Source organism: Zootoca vivipara, chromosome 1, assembly GCF_965207765.1.
Source record: "Zootoca vivipara chromosome 1, rZooViv2.hap1.1, whole genome shotgun sequence".
In the NCBI taxonomy this organism is placed as follows: Eukaryota; Metazoa; Chordata; class Lepidosauria; order Squamata; family Lacertidae; genus Zootoca; species Zootoca vivipara.
This window is the reverse complement of record NC_142582.1, coordinates 86,586,468-86,608,579: the sequence shown is the minus strand read 5'-3', so window position 1 is coordinate 86,608,579 and position 22,112 is coordinate 86,586,468. Positions and strand designations below refer to the sequence as shown.

The 22,112-nt window shown below is 43.9% G+C and overlaps 1 protein-coding gene across 1 annotated transcript; it reads left to right on the top strand.

Annotated features, from left to right (window-relative positions):
• The first annotated feature begins 260 nt into the window (after window positions 1-260).
• C1QTNF4 (C1q and TNF related 4) lies at window positions 261-21,662 on the top strand. The gene is made up of 2 exons (XM_035114124.3): window positions 261-571; window positions 20,078-21,662. The coding sequence occupies exons 1-2, from the start codon at window positions 292-294 to the stop codon at window positions 21,199-21,201; spliced, it is 1,404 nt and encodes a 467-aa protein (XP_034970015.2). The 5' UTR covers window positions 261-291; the 3' UTR covers window positions 21,202-21,662.
• Window positions 21,663-22,112: the final 450 nt, after the last annotated feature.

Sequence of the window (22,112 nt, the reverse complement as noted above, 5' to 3'; positions counted from 1 at the left end):
TCCTTTCCAGAAGGGCTAGTCATTTGGTGGGTGGAGGCGGGGAAGGATACAGCCTCTCCTCCTCCCTCCCTACTTGCCAAGGACCTGCGCTTGCTTTTGGCAGGCAGAAATCCCTCAGGTTCAGCTTCTCCCCCCCCCCCAACGCCGCAGCTCCCTGCGAGAGAAAAGCCGCACCTGTTGAATTTCTGCATCAAAGGCGCCTTCCGCAGCACCATTGGAAGGAGCCCTGAGGAAGAGCCACCCCACCTTACCACCCCCACGAGCAAGGCGCCGCAGCCATGACTGCCTGGCATGGGAAGCGAGGCGCCGCCCCGCCCTCCGCGCGCGCCCTTCCTCGGCTCCCTCCACAGGCTCCTCCTCCGGCCCCGGATTTTGCGCCGGAGCCCCGCGCGCGCCGGCGCCCCTTCTGCCCAGCCACCCCGCCCCCTCCCGCCTGCCTGCCCTCCTCACAGCCGCGGCGCCGCTTCCAGAGCTGTCAGTGCAGCGGCAACAGCAGCAGCCGTCCAGCCGGCTCTCTCCCGCCTCCTCCAGCAGCAGACGGCGACGACGGGCACTTCAGCAGCAGCAGCAGGTACATGGCGAAGCGCCACCTACAGCAGCGCCCCCAGGGCAGCCTCCATTGGGGGTGCGCGAGGGAGGCACCCGCCCGAGGTTGCTTTCCCCACCTTTTCTTTTTCTCTCTCGCTGTCCCCCCTGCTTTGATACAGTGGTCTCTCCTCCGGAGAGGGGGCAATGAATGCTGTATATATGGAGGGTTTGAAAAGGAGGAGGGGGTTGTCCTACTGTGAAGCGGGAACGGGGGGTGTCTCTGTCAAGTATTATCCGGGGCAGATGGGATTACCTATTTGATGCATGGTTTATCTTTATGGAGCTTTGTTCTGCTCCAGAAGGGGGAGTCTGGATGGAGCCTGCGGGCTAAAGCCCCGTGCAGAATCCTGGCAACGGAGACAGAGAGGCATTTAGCAAGATGTAGATGGTGTAGCCCTGGATATAGATAACGACTCCTCAGCCCTGTGGATTTTCTTGGTCAGCTCCACCCCCATCCCCACTCTAAGGCCCTTACAGGTGACCCCCTTCTCCCCACTGATCCACCCTCCCCACCTGTCACTGATCTAGGAAGCCACCAGATCAAAATGTAAGAAGGGGGGGATGTTTTAGAGTATTGTTTACTGAGGCGGGGGCACCCCCTATTTTCTATGGAAATGTGAAAATCAATTAATGCCAATGGAGCTAAAGGGATCGATTCATGTCAATAGAACCAAGGTCCAGCCTTTTAAAAATGAAGGACACCTCCTCAGTCTGGGATATTTGACCCCTGAGATCTCTCAAGTGGAGCGCTGTTTTGCTAACCACCTCTCTACACCACAAGGATGGGATATCATCTGCTCTCTTGTTCTATTTCTCATAATCTTTGGGTTCCCTGTGGGGCTAGGGTTAGAAAATGAGACATACTGGAACGTGTGTGTGTGTGTGTGTGTGTGTGTGTGTGTGTGTGTGTGTCTATGGGTGGGTGGGCATCTCAATTCATGACACAAGATTATCTGAGAAAGCATACAGAGAATCTCTTTAGTCAGTCTCTGGAGTTGAAATCTGAGGACGGAGTTCTATTGGGCCAATTTTTTTCCCAGCAGGTGAGGAGGAGGAGGAGGGTGTTAAACCCAGGAAACATGTCTTGAGGCTCATTTCTTAACATTTGTTTATTTGCCTAACATTGTGAAGCAATTGCCTTCTGATCAAGATGCCATCCCGATCCAGTGCTATGTTTCCACAGTCCTTGCTGTGACCTCTTTGTGAGCCCTCCTCAAAGCTCCTAGGAAAGTGGGTCAGCTTCTCCTGAGAAATCTATCTATCCGGCACTTTCTTTGTGAGTTTCTGCACTGCCAGCTGGTTAGGAGGCTGCACTCTGGCCTCTGTGTTTATGCACATATTGAATGCGCTTTGCTTCAATTATTCATTTTTGGTGCTACAGTAATTTCCTGCAGCTTCTCTTCTCCAGGGAGCTGGTGCGTAACAAGATTTTAACATACTCTGCTTTTGAGGATATCATCCCATTTAGCCACATGGCAGCTGTCTTTATTTCTGTGCTTAATATCAGACAAGTAACCAATAACAGGAAAATCATTCCGGATCTGTCTGAATACATCAAGGGTCTCAATCATAACAAGTGTGGGAGGGAAGTATCCTAGCCTTTCAATGTGAGGCTAGGTGAAGTCACTTCTAAACCAACCTTTTCCATCTTTTGGGCTGGGTGGCGCGATTACTGGACTCATTTGTATGCACAAATACCTTGCCGTGAGCATAAAGCAAGTAACTAACAGTAAAACACCAACCAAAACAACCCCCCCCCCCAAGCCTTCCAACGTTATGACTCTTATATTTGCTGGCTTCACAATTTTGAATGGCAGGTTGTAAATTCAGTCAAGCTCTGTCCATTACATCAGAGTTAATGGAGGAATTTTATCAGGGTTATGGATGTCAATTCCTTTCTGTGTCTGCAATTTTAGCCATAAAATCTCAGTTGCATGCTACTTATACCAATATCCATTCCCATTTCTTCATCCGAAGTTTCTGCAAACAATGCTCTTTGTACATAAAACATGCACCCCTGAGTTCCAGGTTTGGTTCCTGACTCAGTTATGCAATAAGATTAAATAGATGCAAATATTCTCAACTTCCTACATTCTGGTGTTTTGCTGTTTTAGATTTTGACACTGGATCCATTTAAATTTTCTTTCCAAAGCAGGGTTGAATGATTGGGAATAATGTGTGCAGGGAAAGAATGAAGGGAGGCCATGATTAGGGGGCTCAGCCATTGCAGAATAGCAGCACATGGGATCATGACTGATAAACTTCTGCTCAAGGTGTAGAAGCCTCAATCACTGGCCCCACAATTTTTCCTGGTTTCTGAGGATCTTTCTAGACAATCCGGGATGGTATTGATGCAGCCGCAGTTGTAGTGGAAAAATACTCATCTCTTAATGCCCACATAGTAAAGAGTTGGAGTAAACAGTTTTCAAATGTAGGAAGGGAAGAACCAGGCAGAAAGGTAGCTTAATGGCTGGCATTTGAAACCCCCAGAATGGCGAGGGAGGAATTTAAATCATAAGCTGTTGCAATGATGTCCCAGGCACGGTCCCAATATCAGCCCACAACACCAGCACAACCACTCAAGTCCCCACACAGCATTTGCAAGAATTGTGAGACACACTTCTTCAGGAACGTTATGCTGTTGTTTAAGCACTTAGAAAATGTGGTTTCTGCTGAAACAGATCAGCTCATCATATAAAAACGTCTGGATCGTGTATGGCAATCAGATTTCTACTCACATTCTGCACAATCTGGGAAGGACCTGAACCGTTAGCAGATATTGCCCTCATGTTTCCAAGCCTTTCTTGACAGCCTTGTGGTTTGGACTTTTTTTCCTCCCCACTCCCTCAATATAAAAGGTGAGATACTTATGGAACCAAATTTTGCATTTCAACAAAGGAGTCTGTGGATACATGAAATATACACACCTGGTCATGCTTAGAGTGATGCAAATTGACAGAGAACAAGAATGGATATTTTTCTCCCCTTGCCACTTTAAAACAACTTCTAATCTACCATTCCCTTTCAAATGCAAATGACATTATTCCAGGACCATTTCAGGCTATATTGTTGGATTTTAAAAACAGAGAAAGTCAAAGCTCAAAAACCTAAAACCAACATTTCATTATCAAAGCCAGAGTTTTATGGGATTCAAAGCTATTTGTCTACCTTTGAATTCAACAGATTCAAGCATCAGAGCTATTTCTGATTTGAATGTTATGTGGGATTTATTTCATTTTACCACTATTTAGCAAAGAGACCCCCTAATAAACATCATATTCTTATGCCTCTCCTGCATTAGTTTTGAAGACAGTCTATAATATTTTGGCAGAGTCAGCCCAAGAAGCTAAAGTCTGAACTCTGCTTTATTCCCTAGAAGTAACAAATCTCAAATTCACAGGTTTATTCTTTCATTCATTCCATATATTTATATGCCGCTTAAAACTATAATCTCTAATTGAGTTACAAAATAACATTCTGTGCATCCCTCAAATATTCAGTTCTTAAAAGTAAAGACCAAGCATTTTGAGTGAAGTAATGAGGACAACATAGTGACCATGCACTATCATTTGCATGCCAGCAGTGGCACCTGCCCTGGCATGCTAACCCTACATGAGTATGGGCCAACTCACATGGTAAGTGTGTTAGACACGATAGTGTGTGCATGAAATACTTGCATTGGAAACATAATGTGGGCCTGGCTTATGCTCACTCTCACATCTGCTATCTGCCTCGCTTTCTGGATTTCCCCAGAAATTTCGAGATCAGTTGATTGCAATCAGCAATCAGGAGAGGCTGGCTCTTATCTTCTATGTCTTAGAAGCTCACTGAAAGCCTGAGCCTGTGGTTCCATTTATACATATAATCAGCCTATGCATTGCAAGGGAGAAAGAAGCAGGAAAACCTTTGCTCCAGCTTACCTGAAGCCAGGATACAGTTGTTCAGGTACAACTGTCCCTCCCTACCAGGGAAGGAGAGGTCAGGGAAGATGTACATCAGGAACAAGGGAGGAAGAAAGATTGGCATTGGCACCTGCTGCCCCTGTGGATCCTGCCACCTGAGGCGGTCCCCTCACCTTGCCTCATAGGTGGGCTGGCCCTATAAGTGCCCTTATGCAACCCTTCTATGTTGGAGGCAGCAGCCATAGCAGGACCAGCAGGTTCACTGATAGTATAAGTAAGTGTAGCATTAGAACAAGGCTACTTAAGAATCCAGATACATGCATTAGAACAAGGCTACTTAAGAATCCAGATACATGCATTAGAACAAGGCAACTTAAGAATCCAGATACATGCAATGTTAAGCTGCTTAACTTTTTTCACTGCAACTTGAGTACTTCAATGTTATTTTTATACAGCCACATGCAGCCTGCTGGAAATTTCTCATATCCCCCTTCTGTGTGTTCTTCCGTGTGCCAATTCTGGTACCTCTGTAGTCCTTTACTGTCTCTCACCAATGCTTTGTAAATTACTGGCATGCTCTAATCAGAGTAAAGAACAAGAGAGAAAATCCTTGCTGTGCCTGATCAAAGGATTGAGGCTTCCAGTAGGAATCACCCTGCTATGAGCAGGAACTGATCACAGAGCCAAGCAGCAGAGATATCCATCTAGAGCAGGGGTCTGCAACCTTTAAGACAAAAAGAGCCACTTGGACCCGTTTCCAAAGAAAAAAAATAAACTGGGAGCCGCAAAACAGGGACGTAATTAGAAATCAGAGGGCCCCATAGCAAAATTTGCTATGCCCAATAATCAATGCCCCCAAATGCCATAGAAAATTATTCAGGGCCCCAGTGTACCATAAATCCTAATCAGTGCCTGATGTAAATAATAATTAATAATGAGGGCCCAATGTCATCCTCGTCATTATAAAAATAACTTTGAGTTTGGGCTGCCTTGATTACTGGGAATGGGCAAAACTCTGACTCCCTTATTAGGACACCTGTATGGTTTCATGTGTGTTGCTCCCATCAAGTGAACTTATAAAATTTCCTCATATTGAATCAACCCATTGATTAATACATCTACCTCAATCTCCTGACCAGGCCGGCAGGAGGCCACAGGCAGGCCGCAGGCAGGAGCAGCAGCAGCAAACACGCGCTCCGAGCCCGCAAGCCTTTTCTGCTGCTGGGCGGAAAGAAGCGCGCCCGTTTAAAAAAATAAATAACTCCGCCCCCGCCCCCGTGAGCCTATTGGCTGCAGAAATGCGGCAGGGAGGGGCTGATGCAGGGAGGGGGACGACCACGCTCCCCGGGCTGCTAGCGTCACCTTGTGTCCTTTTTGCACAGCGCACGCGCACAGCGGAGTTGTGGACTCCGGCGGGCGCCATGCGGGGCGCAGGCGCACAGCGCGCCGCCGCAGCAGTGTGCTCTGGCGGCGGTGGGCACCGCGCGAGTGCCGCATGGCTCGGACGCCTCCTCCCCTCGTATCTGCTCCGGAGCCGCAGCAAAGGTGTAAAAGAGCCACATGCGGCTCCGGAGCCGCAGGTTGCAGACCCCTGATCTAGAGGCTGGTAATTGATGGCAAAGGCTACAGGAGAGGAGCAGGGAGAGATGAGTTCATGGTGGCAACCTCCCCCTCAGCCTCCTGTATTTGTCAAATGCTAGAATGTCTACCTTAGCGGTGCTGAGATGAAGACTCAAGTGAGGGACAAAGAGAGACTGGCAATGACTGTAGAGAGAATATTAGCTGGAAATTACAGCCATTTTTGAACCTATGCAAATCGATATCAGGGCTTCAAGGTATGATGATGTACTGCCTCTTCCACGTACCCTTTTCCTTGCTTCATTTTTTCCTGATCCAGTTACAAAGGGCTGTATCTGTTCCAAGGGCATCAGAAATACAAAGCAGGTAATGTGGTATCTTCAAATCAGGGATGGGGATCCTGTAGCCCTCCAGGTGTTGCTAACTCCAACTCCCTTCAGCCCCAGCCAGCTTGGCCAACAGGTAATAATAATAATAATAATAATAATAATAATAATAATAATAATTTTTATTTGTACCATGCCCATCTGGCTGGGTTTCCCCAGCCACTCTGGGCAGCTTCCAACAAAATATTAAAATACATTAAAATGTCACAAATTAAAAACTTCCCTGAGAACAGGGCTGCCTTCAGATGTCTTCTAAATGTCAGGTACAGTAGTTATTTATCTCTTTGATGGGAGGGTGTTCCACAGGGCGGGTGCTACTACCGAGAAGGCCCTCTGCCTGGTTCCCTGTAGCTTTGCTTCTTGCAGTGAGGGAACCACCAGAAGGCCCTTGGTGCTGGACCTCAGTGTCTGGGCAGAACGATGGGGGTGGAGACACTCCTTCAGGTATACTGGGCTGAGGCCGTTTAGGGTTTTAAAGGTCAACACCATCAAGGAACATGGGAGTTGTTTTCAAGCAACATCTGGGGTGCCACAGTTTCCCCATCCCTGCTTTAAAGAGATCCATGTATTCTTACTGTAAGGGAAGCTGCTCCCATAAACTTTGTGACACAAACTATATAATTTCCCTTCCTTTGCATCTCTGACATGAATTTGAGCCTCATGTGATCCCATTGATCAGAGGGAGGCCAGCAGGTCAAAACCTTGATTAATCACGTTAGGGAGATGATTAGTGAGATTCCAGCAGATTACATGTTGGAATTATACCTGTGAGTCCTAAATCTGAAAGTCTCATCAGCCATGAACTCATCAAGCGGCCATGGAAATAGAACTTTCTCTGTTTTGATTTATAATATTTGACAGAGAAATGGCAGCCACCTAACTCACAGGCTTGCTACTGGAACGAATTGAGAGAGAATGATACAGTGTGTTGCACTCCCGAACGACTCTGGAAATTATGAACAATCATCATATGGATATCTTGATTTGCTCTCACTGGAGGAGCTGTTACGGAGGGTGTTTGCTGAAAAGGAGTCTGAAGTCAATTATATTAACTGGAGGTATGGGGAGGTATTGTGTCATGCATATATATGTTGCCAAGGGAAAGTATCTGGATCTAGAAGGCATGTGATTAGTTTTTGGTTTTTTGCTTTCCTAAAGCGTAGATGAGGAATGTGTCTGAAGAAGAAATCCCATCTGCACCTTTGTCAATATCAGCAAGACCTGTAAAAGGCATTAAAATGTGGAATGTGGAGTATTCTGAGCATTTCATTTTCCATTAAGACAAACCTGATAACAATTAGCTGCGCATTGTGTCTTATCCATACTGCATTCTAAGGGCTCATCCAGATTTCATTTTGTACTGCACTCCTAGACACAGGTCGAGTCTTAATGCTCCATGTTTCAGTGGTTTTTGTTTTGCCCCTGCACTTTCCCCCAAAAAACTCTCATTTTGCCGCTGAATCCAAGCAAATGTCAACCCGCAGAAAACCCAATTGCCGTTTGCTCTGATTCAGTTTTCCCAGGGGAAGCACTGGGGATATACCAAAAAGCTACTTGGAAACAGAGATTTAAAGCACAAACCTGTGCCTGGAAAGTGTGGCGCAAAAAGAAATCTGGATGAGCCCTAAGTCTTACAAGAACAGTGAACGTAAGATCAACTGACAATACCAATAGTGGAGCAATTGCAAACCATGGTGTCACACTTAATTCACTGTTAATGAGTTGAAGCCTTCTTTTATGACAGATACCACTAGTGACTCGAAACATCATCAGGAAATTCTACATAGTTCAGTGCCTTTTAAAATAAAAACCAAAGATTCCAGAGCATATGTTTTCAGTCTTTAAACAACAATATTATAACTGGAGGGATGCAGAATCTGGCAAGATTCAGAGCTGCAGCAGCCATAGAGAGCCTGATGATATACAGACTATCATGAAAGTTATTATGTTTATAGGAGATTCATTCACTTTGTATTTTTTATAGGAAATGAACCCTGAGGATCACAGCCAGTCTCCCTCTCTCATGAATAAAAATCAAAAATTACACGCTAAATCTCAGAAAAGAACAAAATCCTTATTGATAATATCAGCAATCAAAGGCTATCTGCATTGAGCGTAGCATAATCCTGGCTTAGTAGAGGATGCTTGATGCATTTCTTAACAGAAAAGGAGACAAAATTAAACCAGCCATATGAGGAGGAGAATTATGAGATAATATCTTTGTTGCTAAGGCAGGTAGGTAGGTAGGTAGGTAGATATCCTGACTGAGATCTTTTGACTAAACCAGGGGTCAGCAAACTTTTTCAGCAGGGGGCCAGTCCACTGTCCCTCAGACCTTGTGGGGGGCTGGACTATATTTTGGGGAAAAAATATGAACGAATTCCTATGCCCCACAATTAACCTAGAGATGCATTTTTAAATAAAAGGACACATTCTACTCATGTAAAAACATCAGGCAGGCCCCACAAATAACCCAGAATGCATTTTAAATAAAAGGACACATTGTACTCATGTAAAAACATGCTGATTCCTGGACCGTCCGCGGGCCGGATTTAGAAGGCGACTGGGCCGCATCCGGCCCCCGGGCCTTAGTTTGGGGTTCCCTGGACTAAACCCTGAAGACTAACTAGTCAAAGGGATGTCTTCTCTAGGTGGAACATGAATCAATAATGTGTGTGGAGTCAACAATGAGTGTGGTTTAGTGGAAAGAACATTGGGAAGTATTCAAAATAATGTTCTTCAGCTTGCCAAATGGAACACCTGCCAATTCCCTTTGAATGCTGTTCTGAGGGTTCTCCTGACCCCTCCCTGAACCAATTTCAGGGGGTGGGCATGCAGGACAGTGGGGGGGGAGCCCCATTGTGCAAGCAGAAGTTCTTCCACAGTGCTTTCCCCAACGGACCCATTCAGTGAATTCAGCATCATGCAGACTATTCAAGTTTAGAATTTATGATTAATTTACAAATAGCAAGAATGTGAATCAGAAACAAAGGGGAGCCACATTTAAAGAGATCAGCATTTGGAAGACAGGTATGGCTATCACAGTGAATCTCTCTATCTTTGTGAGAACGCTGACAGCAGAATGATAATCTGATGAATAATTGGTCTGAATGGCACCTTTTGAACCGTCAAATATCCTTGAATTTGTTTTCCATGTTGTAAACTCTGTTTGAATAAAAACACATTTGGACAGCCATGAAAAGCTCACTGGATCACTTTAGGCAAGTTGCTGTCACACCATCTAACCTACCACAGGTGGTTGCTGTGAAAATAAGATCACCCCAGGTGTGCTGCTGCAAGGTTATTAAAGGAAGGGTAAGATGCAAATGTGATAGAGAATATCAGGCCCACTTTAAAAAAATGCTTTTCATTCCAGCCAAGAAATGCCAATTAGCACATAAATACTTAGCCCTACAGAGGCTCCATATGCACCATGCATTTAAAGCAGATTTCCACCCCCACCCCCTGCCCAAAGAAGCAGTAAATTTAAACTATGCTATTATTGGGTATAAAGTAGGGTCCTATCGGTTGAATACAGGTATTGAAATAACATGGTGGTAAGTGTTTCAACAAGGCAATATATGGATGAACAAAAGGTGGAGGCTTAATAGCTTCCCAGGATTTAGCCCAGCTGGACCAATACTTTATAGATATTTTGCAGATAATTTGCAGGCACCTTGTCTCCTGCGTTGTTTCTTCTCTCCCTCCTCCCTCCTAACCTAAGGGATAAGAAGATATGCCCTCACACAAACCAGTAAACACTTTCAGCTTCACCTGTATCTTTCCACTTAAAGGTAAAGGGACCCCTGACCATTAGGTCCAGTCGTGACTGACTCTGGGGTTGCGGCGCTCATCTCGCATTATTGGCCGAGGGAGCTGGTATACAGCTTCCAGGTCATGTGGCCAGCATGACAAAGCATCTTCTGGCGGACCAGAACAGCACACAGAAACGCTGTTTACCTTCCCGCTGTAGCGGTACCTATTTATCTACTTGCACTTTGATGTGCTTTCGAACTGCTAGGTTGGCAGGAGCTGGGACCGAGCAGTGGGAGCTCACCCCATTGCAAGGATTCAAACCGCCGACCTTCTGATCGGCAAGTCCTAGGCTCTGTGATTTAACCCACAGCACCACCCGCGTCCCTTTCCACTTATGCAGAGCGTGCTAACAGTCCAGGAGGAACCCACCATGGCTAGACATTCAAAGATCCAGTGGCAAAATAAACAAAGAATGTAAACAACTGGAAAACGGGGAAGTTTTTATTTTTTTATTTTCTGGTGGTGTTTATGTTGTTGGTTCCCCCGAAATAACTTTCCTCCATATTAAAAAGGAAGGGTGTTTTTTAAAAAAATTAAAGGAGACTCTTTTTGCTTGCTTGCTTGCCCTCCCTTTGATTAAAAAAGGAGAGTTTGGTGCATAGCTGCCAAGTTTTCCCTTTTCTTGCGAGGAAGCCTATTCAGCATAAGGGAAAATCCCTTTAAAAAAGGGATAACTTGGCAGCTATGGTTTGGTGGGATGAGGGCTTTTTGGGGAGGGGGGATGGAGGGAAGAAGATTTAGTTGGCTGCCTCATGCTGAAATGGGAGGTTGGGTACTATGTGATAATGATGGGGAGGGTGTTTTTTGGTAAGCAGTGCAAGCAAATGCGTGTATACTCACAAGCAAGCCCTAGTGAATTCAATGAGGCTCACTCTCAGGAAAGCATAATAAAGTTTAGTTGAACTCAGTGGGGCTTATGCATGCACAGATTCCACTTAGATCTCTCAGTGGGGAAGCAGATGCAACTTGAATAGGAAATCACTTAAACTACTCTTAATTAGTTGAAAATATATTAAATGTGTTATATGGAAGTTTATTTAATATTTTAATAAAATCTACTATTCCTTATATTTTAAGGCCCTCCGCCACTCAAAGCAGCTTACAACGAAGGTTGGAACTAGACACATCAAAGGAGCGTTTCAGTTTAAGCATTGTAAATTTAAACAGGGAAAACGGGTAGAGAAAAACAGGGCTCCACGTCGCCATCTGGCAACACAGTTATATTGCATATACAATGCATATAAACTGCTTTTTCTTTACCAGTCTAGCCAAGTCCAAAGAAAACAGGAATGCATTTAAACAGGAATACATTTCAAACAAACACACATAAAAAATTCGTAATAATAATGTCATAGTAATATAGCAAAACAATAACACAGTAGCAATTTCATAGTAATGTAGCAAAACAATAGCAAATATAATAACATACAAAAAAATTAACAAGATTCTCTGCAATATAACATATTCTCTGGAATATGATGGCAGTTTGCAAACCTAATGCCTGGATCTGTGGCAGAGATATCCAATGTGGTGTCTTCCAAATGCTGTTGGACTACACTTCCATCAGCCCCAGCCAAAATGGCCAAGCATTAGGGATGGTGGGAGTTTGTAGTAGCCACTCTGGCTACCTCTGATCTATATATTGTTGCTGTATGTTGCTTTGCATTGCCCAATGGGTCATATCTGCCATTCGAAATGTCATGTCAAATTTATGACATGAATAACATATAAAATGGCATGAATGTGAACTGGAAACTGTTTGGATCTATGTGAAGAAGGAGGTAGTGTAAATTACAAAGGAAACATGGCAGTTGTCTTCAGGTAACTTGCTGCTAATGCCCACTCTAAGGTCCCAAAGGGATTAGGCACAGGGGGGTGGGAATCATTTTGAGTACAAACCTGTTTTGATTTGGTTTTTTGAAAGGCTCTTGAGAGAGAGTGTGTAGTTTTTCTTCTGGAGGTATTAGCCATTTCCAAACACCTAAAAAGACAGCTCTGGGGGAAGTTAAAGTTCATCAGGTACCAGGAGGATGAGAAGTGCATTTCTTCCACCAGCTGAGAACTGGAGGAAATCTCTGTGGGACCAGAAGGCTGCAGAGCAACTGCTGGAAAGGTGTTTTTATTATTATTGAATGCACAACATAAACTGAAGCTGAGGAATTAGACTCCTATACTTAAGTCTTCTCGTTGAGGCTTTGCCCATTTGATTGTGGCCTATTAACACTGAAATCCCATGAGGTTTATGCATTGTTAGAATGCACAAAATATACGGAATATTCCTGATGTCATATTCTCTGGGATTTGTAAGAATATATTATTGGGGTGGGGAGTGCAGAAGGATCAGGTAGAATGGAATGGGAATCACTACTCGTGCACCCCTCAAAAAGTGCTAACCCATACTGCTATATAATCAACCTTGTCATAGTGAATACCCTACCACTGGCACTTGAAATAGAGTCCACATACTGGGCAGTTTTAATGCTCCGCATTAGGGTGGCCGTGCACCTTCACAGAGGCCACTCTTCTATTTGAAGGGTCCAAGTCTGGTTTAAAAACGAAGAATGAACAAGAGCCTCAAAAGCAGAAGAGCTCTAACTTAGTGGCAGAAGGTCATGCAGAAGGTCCCAGGTCTTCAGCATTTGCAGGTGGGGCTGGGAATGTCCCATGTCTGAAACCCTGGAAAGCCACTGGTAGTCAATGTAGACTTTGCAGAGCTAGATGGGCCAATAGGTGGACTTGCTATGGCAGCTTGCTATGTTCCTATGCTGCTGACCATCCAGAGTTAATACCTGGACAGCAGACTGGGAGGGTACACAGGTCACCTTCTCATAGTCTTCCTCGCTCAGTTGTTATTATTTCTACAAATGGATCTATGCATATAGATTAGCATAGTCAAGGCTTATGCAAAAGTGCATCCTCTTTTTTTGGCAATGCAGACAACCAGGCAGGCAAAATCTTCTACCACGAACAAAGCCTTAGTTTCATATGGATTCAGTCGTTTTAAGGTACAGTATACCGGTAATGAACTTTTTCCTGTGATGATGTACACAAATTATAAATTGCGTCATCATCTGATACTTGTGATCAGTATCCAGTGAATGGAACAGGCAGCACACAGTATCAGGGCAAATCAAAGAAAAAGCTTTATCACATCTCTGCTAACCACAGGGCATGCAGGCTGCTCATTGTACAGGCTTTTGATGATTCATATAATTGAGACACTTGCAGCTGTCCTAAGACATTAGGGTGATGTGTTATAGTGCAGCCAGCTAGAAAGTACCAGGATTTATTTTTTTTAAAAAAATGCAGCTCACAAGATGCTGAGAAGTACTTATATCATTCCGTGCAGCTACATCATTTCATGCGAGTAGGCATTTCACCTTTTTTCAGTCATGGGTCTCTAATCCATTAGCCATATGTCGGAAGAGTCTCTGTTTGTGGAACATCTGCAGTGTCCAGATTAAAATATAGAACTATGCTGTGCCTCCTCATAAAATTTTGGCCTCATTAATTAGAAAAAGGCTCACCTTTCCATAGCCTCAGATTTATTGTGGACACCACCTGCAGTCTTAACACCATAAACATAAAAATGCAAGGGTAAACTTCATCTACCATTTTGACTTTGCCAGAGGTCAGAAAAACTCCTCTCTAGCCAGTGTGAGGCTATTGATATTTGTTTCCCTGAGAAAATTGTGAAATACTTAATTTCTGAGAGGGGCTGAAAGTAGTGGCTGAATATGTGAACTGTTAAATGTTTCAACTCTTGACTTCCTGGTCATTAATTTAATAGCAATAAGATGAGGCACGTGAGTACACTCTGGGTGCTATAACCGCATAAAAATTGCCATTTGTTCATGATTGATATGGCCGAGAGGCTGACTTCATCAATAAATAACATTTGCAGTGAAATCACTATCTAATTTATGTCCCGGGCTCATTTATATCCTCCCCCAGTGTGCTTCAGAAGATATGCAGCTGTATAACCTGAGTGTGGCTGTGATGGCCCAAGGATTTAAGGTACGCTTTGCACCCTCAGGGGAGCACCTTAATTTGGAGGAGCTTATGGATGTTCAAACTTAAATTTCTCTTCTCCTGCCCCTCATCTTCTTAGATAGTCCAGGCAAAGTGATCCTGTTGGTGTCTGGAAGTGGGCTCTTACCTAATGATGGAACCTAGCATATGCCTGGCTTAGCAGAGAAGGATCTAGTTGTTCAAGTGCCTGATTTCCAAACCCTGGAGCAATGTGTCCACATGGAATCTCTCATGCCTTGCGCTTCCATAGGAATCTTCTCAATGGGACACACTATTTCCAGAGCTGCACTTTAGATTTAATTCTCTTCTTTCTTTCATGCATACATTTTGGTTGGGGGGTGGGTGGGTTGCATTTTGTACATTAACAACACAAGGATTGGTGAAATAGCCATCAAATGCAGTAAATAGCTAAATATTTCTAACCAATGCAAACAAATCACATAACCACTTTTACTTTTGAAAGTATTCTTTTAGCCGAAGAAGATTTGGGAAACTATGTTAATATATGATGACAAAAACCAGCGATACATTCAGATCTGGGTTAGCCTGAGGATAAATTGTGTGCTGGCCAAGGAGCACCTTGGTCATTGTTGCAGTGCTGCCAAGATGTGTGGCTTGGAAAACTGAACAGTGTTAGCAGCTTCTCCAGCTCCCAAGCTTTCCCACCGGTAGCCATGAAAAACTGCTGCATTTCACCCCTGGCTCACAACATACTGTCAAAAACCACCAGGCTTTGCTCAGGGCTTCCTTCCAGTCAGCACACAGGGTGAGCCTCCAGCTCAGTCCACTTAGAAATGGGTAGATATGTCAATGCTGGTTTCTTCATTTTTCCACTTTTGAATTCAGTTCTCCACATTTCCACATCAATTCATGCATTTTATGAAAATTCATCAGCACATCAGTACAAATTTCTCCTAATACACACATCTTTGTATGGAATTTTCCCTAATATAATCATTTTTGCGAAGCATATTTTCCCTAATATAATGCATGTTTATATGATATTTTCACACTTCACACTAGTAGATACGCTTTTGTCCATATTACTTGGCGGGAGAAGGGCACTACAAAATTCAGAGAAGTGTGAATCTGAAAGGATGGCTGTGTTTCAGTTTCCATCTTCTTTCAGAAAGTGTGACTTAAGTATGTTGTCCTTTAATTTGAAATGAAGGTACGCATGTACAAAGGCATTTCATGATATCTGTGTGGTTTTAAAATGTTTGCAGATAAAAGCAGCCCAATAGTCCCCTCTATTTCTGATGAATGACTATTGATTGAGACAGAAGATCAAACCATTCTGACGTCTTTGTCAAAGGGAGATTTGGAATTTTGAGAAAATGCAAATAATTTGCTGACTATTTAGGAAGAGCTCTAATTCAAAATGAAATTATAAGTGGCTACTTCATCCAAGAGCTGCAGCAAAGTGGCTAAATTTAGCCTTTTCTATAATGACCTTATCCGGAAATTAACATTGAAGCAGTAACAGGGCAGTTGTTATTTCAGGGACCGTGGGGGTCAGCATTCAGTGGAGATATCTTCAAGTCTGCGAGCCCTTTTTGCATAGCAGCTACCAGCTGCCTCTCTGAGAAATGCTGAACCTGTCCCAGAGAATAAGACGTGCTTTGGAACAATGCTGGCTACATGCTGTCAAGCTCAGTCCTTTGCTGTCATCCCCAGCCTGAGTATGAACAAAGACGTAGCAGCCCTCCGGGGCTTCAGTGCAATCTTGTGGCCATAATATCTGAATGCACAGACTGAGAGTGGAGACAGTTGATTATACTTGGAGAGAGGTGAAGGTGTTTTGAAACAGAAATTGCTTCTCATGACATGTACATTCATCCCATTTTCACCTCTGGTCAACATGTTTTGCAAGGTTTTGCATTGTTTCAAAACACCTCTGCGTACAACACAGGCACGCAATCTTTCTCATACCACTTTTAATGCTCAGAGAGACAATTGTGTGGAGGATACGAAGCTGTTCTTCTGCACCATTCAGAGTTCCTGAGTGGAGCCCGTTCCTATTGAATGTGGGGCTTGTATTGGACACTGAATTTTAAGTCCCATGCTCACCCACACTATGCATTTAAAGCACTATGGTACCACTTTAAAGAGCCATGGTGTGACGGATTGGGCTGGCTTGAGTAGAACTCCAGGGTGTTAAGTGTTAAACCCAGCCTCTTAGTTGATTGACGGCATTCCATTCCATGAGGGGTGGGACAGCCACGGGTTTAAAGAGGATGGGTAGCCGTTAATTCAAGGGAGAGAGGGTTTGGGGGAGCGGGAGCGTGTGGGAGGTTTTGGAGTAGGTTACTAGAGCAGGTGTAGATGAGGAATTGGTTAGGTTTGCAATTATATGATTAACAAGAACAGTGCTATTGAAACCACAAGCTTGTACACATGAAACTTGAATGCACCCATTAAGATTTTAAGACATTAAATGTTAAGTTAAAGTGCCATCTAAACTATCGTCTGTGTGATCTTTCCAGCAGAGGTATCTATTGCTCATCTGGTGGGGATACTCATTAAAAGGACAAAACCCCTATCTAAAGCAGAAAGGATAGTTTGTTGTCCCTTGAGTGCACCGAGAGGAGGAGGAAGAGGGAGACTGGTTCAAGGGTGATACAAAGTTTCCTCAGGAGGGAGGAAAGCTTCACAGTGGGGAAAGCTCAAGTGAGGAGAACCCCTTACTGGTGTGTACACTAAGAATAGTCTCATATTCACCCCAGAGCTTAAAAAGATACCGGGCCACGTTTGGGCTGGAAAAGTACTCTCATTTTATTTGTAAAACCCACAAGGGATAGTGGGGTTACAATAAGGCTATAGGGAAGAGTAGAGAGGTTTAGTGTTACCTCAGAAATCCCTATTAGTGCTTTTTATAATTTGAGAGGTTTGAAAACAAAAGGCGTAAAGTGGGGACTTCTTACGTCGCACATGGTTCCCCCCCAAAAAATATATATCCTGGGAACTTTGCTGTAGTGTGTTAAGAGTTGTTGGGAGACCCCCTATTCCCCCTGTAGAACTACACTTCCCAAAGTTCTATGGAAAGAGGGATTGGCTGGTAAACCACTCTGAGAATTGTTAAACCATTATGAGAGAGGGGTGTAGTAAGAGAGTCCCATTTCACAAGTGGAAACTGCTCACAGGATCTGGTTTCAACCTTATAATATCTTAATTTAGAAGCAGTTACTTAGATAAAAACTGAAACATGTGGCTTTGCAGTAAGAAAGTGTACATGAAACAGCTTTGAGTAAAGGTGTATTTCCCCCCTGCTCTGTGAATGTGAAAACAGTGAATGTGTTTACTATTCCATCATACCAGAGAACTGAGAGGAAACCTTTACTGTAGACACAGACACAGTCTTCATAGCTTTGGGGCAATGAGCGTGCAAAGGTTTTACATGAAAGGGGTCTGCTTGAAAGCCCTTGCTGTTTGCAGCACATGGGGATAAAAGAGATCTAATATTTCCCTCTATTTCTAATTATGCAGCTGTTGATTTAGACAGAAGATCAAACCATTCAGAAGTCCATATTTGTGCCTGGAACTTGAAACACAAGCCTGGGAGTAAAGACAACCAGGACTGAAATTCTCATGACAGTATTTTGTCATCCTACCAGCATCTCTCCCTAGAAGAGGATCCCAACACCTGCAGGCCACTTGCTTTACTTCCGCTTGTGCTTCAGAGTTTCCAGACATACACACGCACACATGGCGAACCGTATCTTTTTCATGGTATCTCTAGCACTTTGCCTTTGAAACCCTTTGATGCCCACAGCACAGCCTTCTAAATTCATAGGCTGCCACCTGGCAGTGGGCCAGCTCTGAAGTGACAGACAGTGCAGACAAGAGACCCCAGCCATTGAGCTCTCAGACTGAGTGATGTTTTAATGAGCACAAGAAAGAAAGGACAGTGAAAAGAGCTCCATGTCTATGCCGTGACTGCCAGGTTTGTTCTCAGACTGAAAGTGCCAATAGATCATGCTTTGGCCTCTTGCCATTAGGATTATATATATTGGAGCGGGGGGGGGGTGCATTTAGTTCTTTCTCATCTGTGTTTCTCGTGGACCAGCGATGGTTGTTTATGGTAGGCTCCCCAGTCTATTTCTATCCCGTGGTTTGGATCCCCCTCCCTTTCATGAAAGGTCTGGTTTTTACTGCTAATATAGACATTGTGTTTTGTGCTCTCTGGTTCCATCCCCTCCTGTGTGTGGAGCTGCATGCAGATTGCTGGATTATCTGTCTGGAGTTTTAGCCTACCAAATGATAAAATCAGGTTTGTGAACAATGGTGTATTCATTTTATGTTGTCCATTTTTAATTTCTAATTTCTAATTTTTTAATTTTAATGTATTTAGTCTTGTTGAATTGTATTTTAACTACGGTAGTTGTTTTATATTTGATGTTAGCCGCTCTGAGCCCGGCCTTGGCTGGGGATGGCGGGGTATAAATATTATCATCATCATCATCCCCACACACTTCCCCCCCTAATTTTCCCAGTGAGATGCCCCTACTGTTTGTGCTGGCGGTGAGGTAGCCTTTCTGGGACCAACCAGGGAGCAACCCTAGAACTCAGCAGCTCCCTTTACATTTGCCTACTTCAGAGCTGCTAATAGGCAAAGCCGGGCAAAACCCACACATCTCATCATCACCCAAACCCTTTGATTGGTGACAAAATCACATCCAGCCCTGGCAGGTAAACAACTATGGCACCTTAGGAAAAGGAGGCAGGGGAAACTAGCAGTCAAAATCAGAGTTAAATGGGAAATACATTTAAAACCAAGGAATTATTTATCACAATAATTATTATAAAGGCAAACCCTCCAGAAATAAATCCTTAATAGGCTAAGACCTATGCAATATCTTTGAAGATGAACTAAACTCATTTATCTGATGCTTTGATGGAGACCTTAAGTGGATTTGGCCTATTAAGAATTTATTTTTGGAGTGTTTCGTATATATGATAATTTATTTTATTGTAATAAAGAATTCTATGCTTAAAATACATTTCCCCACCACCACCACCCCAAGATCTGTTTTTGAATCTAGCCCTGTTAACAACAGTTTCCGGACTTCTTGCTCTCAATGGACAAAGCATCTTGAATTAGCAATCAGTGTTCCTTAAAACCAGACAGCAGTGTTCAACTGAAAAGGGAGAGAAATGTCAATAGTAGGTTTAGGTGAACAAATACTGGTTAAAAATGGAGAAACAACTAAAATATTGGACAGAATTGGGTTGCTATAGCAACAAATAGAGCTCTGTTTAGAAGTCTGCAGGGCTTGTCTGCAGACACATGTTGAATGGTTGGAGTGACATGAAACTCTAGCAGTCTCCTCCACTATCATCCCACCTTCCAACACTGATCCATGATGACTCATGTCACAGCTAGCACTTAAGAAAGTTGTCCAGCCCAACTTCCCCCATGCCTCATTTCCCCACATCAAAGGGTATTGTTCTGGATGGTTTTGATTTTAAACAGTCAATGTTGGATATGCCCTTGGAGTTCATTCCTGTGCATGTTAAGTGTCTTCATGTTTTCAGTCCCAAGAAACCGTACATAAATGTGTGGGCTGATGCCAGCTGCGACTGGTCAAGGTATGGTAGTCTTACATGGATTGCCACAGGATCTTGGGTGCTTGGATTTCAAATGCTACCCTCCCTGCTGATAATCTGTTCTAGTTTTGAGTGTTATCAAGCTGCAGCGCTGAACCTGCTCTTACATTGTTTTGAAATACTTCAACTAAAATGTTGTCCCCTTCACTTTTTAAAAAATTTATTTAGATATGACGACTCAACTGAGAATCCAACTTCTGTTTGGCTTCCTGTGTCAAATCACCTGTTCCATTGTGTACGGCTTCCCTGCTGATTCTGGATCTGAGTTCCGGTCTGCTTTCTCCGTCGCCAGAACCAGCAGTATGGAAGGCAGCACTGAAATGGTGATCACCTTCGACAAAGTCTATGTCAACATTGGCGGGGACTTTGACCCCAAAGCTGGATTATTCCGATGCCGTATCCCTGGAGCCTATTACTTCTCCTTCACGGTTGGAAAGTATCCCAAGAAAAACTTGTCCGTCATGCTGATGAGAAACAAGAACGAGGTTCAAGCCATTGTATATGACGAGCATCACCGTAAAGAGCGGAAAGTGGCAAGCCAGAGTGCCATGTTGCAGTTGGACTACGGTGACACAGTCTGGCTCCGCTTACATGGAGATCCCAAGTATGCCCTCTACAGCAATGTAGGTCCCTATACAACTTTCAATGGGTACCTCATCTATCCAGACACGTCCAGCTATTTTCAAAACAGTGTCGGTTCCCAGGAGCTAGGAGAAACTTCAGGGCCTTCTTCGCCTAATGTAATTCAGCAACTTTCAACGAACCAGAATGAAATCTCAGAGAAACACCTTTTTTCGGACCAGCCCAGCAGATCGCAGGATACTCGCTCAGCCTTTTCTGCTGCCCGTTCAGAAAGCCTCCTAGGGTCAGATGAGAAGCAAACCCAGCACGAGCCAATCACATTTGACACAGAATTTGTGAACATTGGGAAAGACTTCAATTTCTCCACCGGCATCTTTACGTGTCGCGTTCCAGGTGCCTACTATTTCTCCTTCACCATTGGCAAGATGCCCTTCAAAACCATGTCTGTGAAACTGATGAAGAACCACAACGAGGTTCAGGCTATGATCTACGATGACAACCACTCCAAAAGGCGCGAGATGCAGAGCCAGAGCATTATGCTGCCTCTGCAATATGGCGACACCGTCTGGCTCTACAGCCACCAGCACGATGGCTATGGTGCCTATAGCAACCATGGGAAGTACATCACCTTCACTGGGTTCCTGGTCTATCCCGAGACAAAGACAAAACCACCTCCAGATGCCAACATGTCTCCAGGGTCAAGAATCTAAACAGATATATGAAAAGAGCATAAGAGAAGCCAAGATGCAGTAGGCTCTGGTGCAGGTCCTGGACGGACGTCATCTTTCACATGACAATGTTAAGAGCATGCTATTGTATGTCCAGTGCATTCCTTATGCTGCACGCTTGTGTTCTGACTGCAGAGCCATTGTTGTTTCTCCCACTCATTCATTCATAGAATGACCTTCACGGGATATGTGTGTTTTGTTCATTATTGATGTTTGATTTAAGCATAAAGCATGAGGTAGCTTGGGGAGTAGAAGAAATAGGGGCAGTGAAATGAGATGTGAATAAAGGAACTGCTTACGGAAATACTGGAAGAACCTATGAAAGACTCGGCAAGGCACTTGGGAGTTGATAACATCCACTGCAAATGCAGACCGACACTCTGAGAGAGGGGGGCGTATGTAATGAAAATAATGAACTCAATAAAATCCTGAGAGAAAAGGTACTGGGATTCCTTGTCTGTTTTGATGTATTAGATTTAGCTACCTCAGACATAGGCAAACTCGGCCCTCCAGATGTTTTGGGACTACAACTCCCATCATCCCTAGCTAACAGGACCAGTGGTCAGGGATGATGGGAGTTGTAGTCCCAAAACATCTGGAGGGCCACGTTTGCCTATGCCTGATCTACCTCCATCACCAGTTCATGGAACATGGTAGTATGTTTTGGAGCTGCCAATTATTAACGAATGTGAGGCAGATTGGTTACAAAGAGAGGTGATCAGTTAATTAACAGGCTATTGTTAATTTAAATAAATTTGATTATTGCAAAAAAACTCAATATTGAAGGAAGTGTGAGTTAATAAGCATTAACTACTTCCATAAAAAAAACACCTGGAACCAACATAGCCTTAAACCCAAGAATACGTCTGCACTTAGTTGGCCCCTGCAATTAA

Bases quoted from the DNA above. Each gene is read 5' to 3' on its own strand.
- C1QTNF4 (XM_035114124.3), top strand. From the start codon at position 292: ATGGGAAGCGAGGCGCCGCCCCGCCCTCCGCGCGCGCCCTTCCTCGGC. The intron at 572-20,077 runs GTACATGGCGAA...AAATTTATTTAG, and splicing joins CACTTCAGCAGCAGCAGCAG to ATATGACGACTCAACTGAGA.